This window comes from Sciurus vulgaris, assembly GCF_902686455.1.
Source record: "Sciurus vulgaris genome assembly, chromosome: 11".
In the NCBI taxonomy this organism is placed as follows: Eukaryota; Metazoa; Chordata; class Mammalia; order Rodentia; family Sciuridae; genus Sciurus; species Sciurus vulgaris.
Genome location: NC_136472.1, coordinates 67,185,140 through 67,188,591, shown reverse-complemented (window position 1 = coordinate 67,188,591; position 3,452 = coordinate 67,185,140). Strand labels below are relative to the sequence as shown.

At 37.4% G+C, this 3,452-nt stretch overlaps 1 protein-coding gene across 1 annotated transcript; it reads right to left on the bottom strand.

The window, feature by feature from the left end:
- Nucleotides 1-2,241: 2,241 nt before the first annotated feature.
- On the bottom strand, nucleotides 2,242-3,201 carry LOC306640459 (olfactory receptor 56B1-like; the record flags this gene model as incomplete). The annotated part of the gene is made up of 1 exon (XM_079104743.1): nucleotides 2,242-3,201. The coding sequence occupies one exon, from the start codon at nucleotides 3,199-3,201 to the stop codon at nucleotides 2,242-2,244; it is 960 nt and encodes a 319-aa protein (XP_078960869.1).
- Nucleotides 3,202-3,452: the final 251 nt, after the last annotated feature.

Below are 3,452 nucleotides of genomic sequence, written 5' to 3'. Positions count from 1 at the left end.
CATACTTAATAAGGATGGGGGAAAATCAAAATCAAAGATCATATTACAACAAGATACGATAACTAAATGAAATGTTTGGTCTTGAACTGAATCTCAAGCATGGGCATAATTGCCATAAAGGATATTATAGAGATGTTTGTAAAATACAAACATGTTCTATGGATTAGTTTATAATATAGTATCAGTGTAATTTCTGTAACTTTGTTCATTTTATGGTTACATCCATCATTGCTTGATTCTCGGAAAATACATAGTGAATTATTTATGAATGAACAGGCAGTGTCCATGACTGACTTTCAAACAATTCAGAAAAATAGTGCCTAAACACATGTATAGATGTACACATGGAAATTAAAAGAAAATCATAAAGTAGTGGAGCAAAATGTAAATATTTGATGAATTTCTGTAAAGAATATTCATAATTTCTTTTTCTAGTCTTACATAACCATAAACTTAAAATAACATCAACATATAAACAATTTAAATTATATTATAGATAATTTAGCAGACAAGTTCTTTAAAATATTGTTCTTTTTTTCAGGATTCCTTGATATCTGCTGGCAGCTTCTAAAGTTGTATTCTTTTTTCATTTAAAACAAATAGCTGGTTTTTGTCAATTTTGTATTTTCTTTCAGAGAGCCCTTCAATTTGAATGTGCTTCAAACTCTAGAAAAACTGGGTCTGAACCTGGCAGCCTACATGGACACAGAAAAAAACCAACCTGCATGAGAATAGGACAATCCTCCCCCTACCCCACCTCTCTCACATAAAGACACATGTATGCACATAGACACACACATACACACAGAGACCCACACACAAGAGAACAGAGACCATATAGCTTAAAGAAACAGCATATAATTTAGTTCTTATGAATTTCAAAGTGCCAAATGAAGAAAATGAATTATACTTCTCCCTGATCTCTATGATAAACCTCTATATCCGGTTTAGGTTGTAAACTTTTGACTGAAATGGGATGAAGTGAGATGGTGTTCCTTAAGTCAGAGAAGCTTCTTGATTTCCACACTTCGGACAGTGGTATAAAATGAGTGCTCCTCAATCTGCATCTCCAATAAACACTGGGGTGCTCTTGGCTTGCTTTTCTTTTCTGTGACAACATCATGGATTACTTTGAAAATCCATGGTTTATACTCCTTACCTGGTCTCATGCTTTGCAACATTTTATTGAGAAGTTCTTGCACATATTCATGACAGTTTTGATTCTGCTAGACTGTAGCATGTACACTGTTTCTGCCAGGATATTCTGCCATCACTGTTATAATGTACGAATAAACAATATAGGGAAAATCTGTCATCTCGGTTGTATTTATTTCTCTTAGATCCCCCATTTATCATGGTTATGCTTGTTTAGGGGCAACTGAAAATATCAAATACTTATTTTCTTAAATTTTCTTACTGTCCTGAAATACATTGTCATTAAAGAAAATGGTATCATGAATCCATAAATCATCATGTCTGAAAAATATTCAGGTCTAACAAAGAAAGAAATTAAGGCTAAATAAAGGAAACTCTTCACATTATTTTCATTATAACTGAGACCCAAATAGAACAACCTTTTAAATTTAACTGAAAGGAGAGTGACAATGCATAATGTATGATAGAATTTCTAGCTCCTGATAGACCTGAACACCAAAGTAATATTCATATTTCAATATATACCCTATAAAATATCCCAGAGACTTTATGATAGACTTTGAGTCTAGATCCAAAAGAAAGCAGCCTACATCAGAGTCCAAAGCAAAGCATCATGGATCAGATTGAACTACAAGACAAAATGTTATGCCTTATTTCTTCTCTTCATTGGCTAAGATTATGAAAAAGAGGTACAATAATGCTCTGAGAGGATGATGTAAAATTCACTCACCTGTCACTTATTTCCTAGGCTGAATATGAGCAAATCTCCATATATGTACTTGTGATTTGATTTGTTCTTATTTTAAGGAAGGATATCAATCAAGTTTAGGGTTTTTTTTTAAATCTAATTTAATTGGCTTAGCAGGCAGCCCTTCCATAATCTTCCATACATTTAACTTTGGCCAATTTTGGAATGACTATGAAAGTTTTTCTTTCTTCCCTCTTCAGAAGCATTCACAATTATTTATGCACAAATATGAAAAAAAGGGATCTAAAGGCATGCACTCGCGCCCCTGTCATCTTTGAAATTCTTTTATACAGTTAGAAGCTAAAGTTCATGGACATTAAGGAGAAGGTTTCAGTGTCTTACTTCATTTGTAAACCTAAGTAAAACACCTTTTGGAAGCCTTCCCTAAGCTCCTTGTTCCTAAGTGCATAAACAAGAGGGTTGAGGGAAGGAGGGATGATGTTGTGCAGCACGTTCAGTAGAACTGGAATCAAAGCATTCTTAGTCTCTGCCAGGTGAGTTACTGAAACCACTACAATAGCCGTGTAGAAGAAGAAGATGAGGATGAGATGGGAGCTGCAAGTGCTCAGAGCCTTGGAGACAGCTTCAGCAGAGCTCAGCCTGAGGACGGAGCGCAGAATCAGGGCATAGGACAATATAATAAGACAGAGATCACTCCCCATTCCAAGCCACGCCAGGACCAATTGGCAAATACTGTTGGGCCTCCTGTCATCACAAGCCAGGCTTGTGACCCCAAGATTAGAGCACAGGCAATGTTCAATTTCATTCCTGGAACAATAATGACGCTGCGCTGCAAGTACAGGCACTGGGATGACACCCAAGCCATTTCTAAGCACCATGAACAGGGTAGCTTTGATGATAAAGGAATTGGTGACAATCAAAGGGTAGCGAAGAGGATGACAAATAGCTACATATCTATCAAAAGCCATGCAGAGGAAGATACCAGACTCCATGGCTATAAAGCAGTGAATGGCATAAATCTGAGCAAAGCACTCTGGGAGGCTAATGGCCTTGGCATCAAACCAGAAGATGGCCAGGATCTTGGGCACGATGGTGGTGGCCAGGCCCATGTCCACCACAGAGAGGATGCCCAGGAAAAGGTACATAGGCTGCTTCAGAGCAGGGTCCTGGTAGATGGTGGTGAGGATGAGGACGTTTGCACCAATTGTTGAGAGATAGAGCAGGGCCAAAGGCAAGGAGAGCCAGTGCTCCCAGCTGTGAATGCCTGGGAGTCCCATCAGGATGAACTCGGAGACCTGGAACTTGGAGCTATTGGAGCCTTTGAAAGATGCAGACATATTTTCCTATGAGAAAAAAAAAATATTCAATGTGGCTATCTCTGAGCATAATTACTATTAAACATTCTCTTAGAACTCTCTTCATATAGATTGGGGCTATAACAAAATGACTGTTGTAATCCATCTCTTATAGCAATTTAAGATGAACTATAAGAAAGTTTCAGGATTTTAGAAAAAGAAAGGAAACTTAAAAGTCACAATTTTGGACTGTGTGTGCACTTTGGTGTCAGAGTGCTTGCCTAGCATGCCTT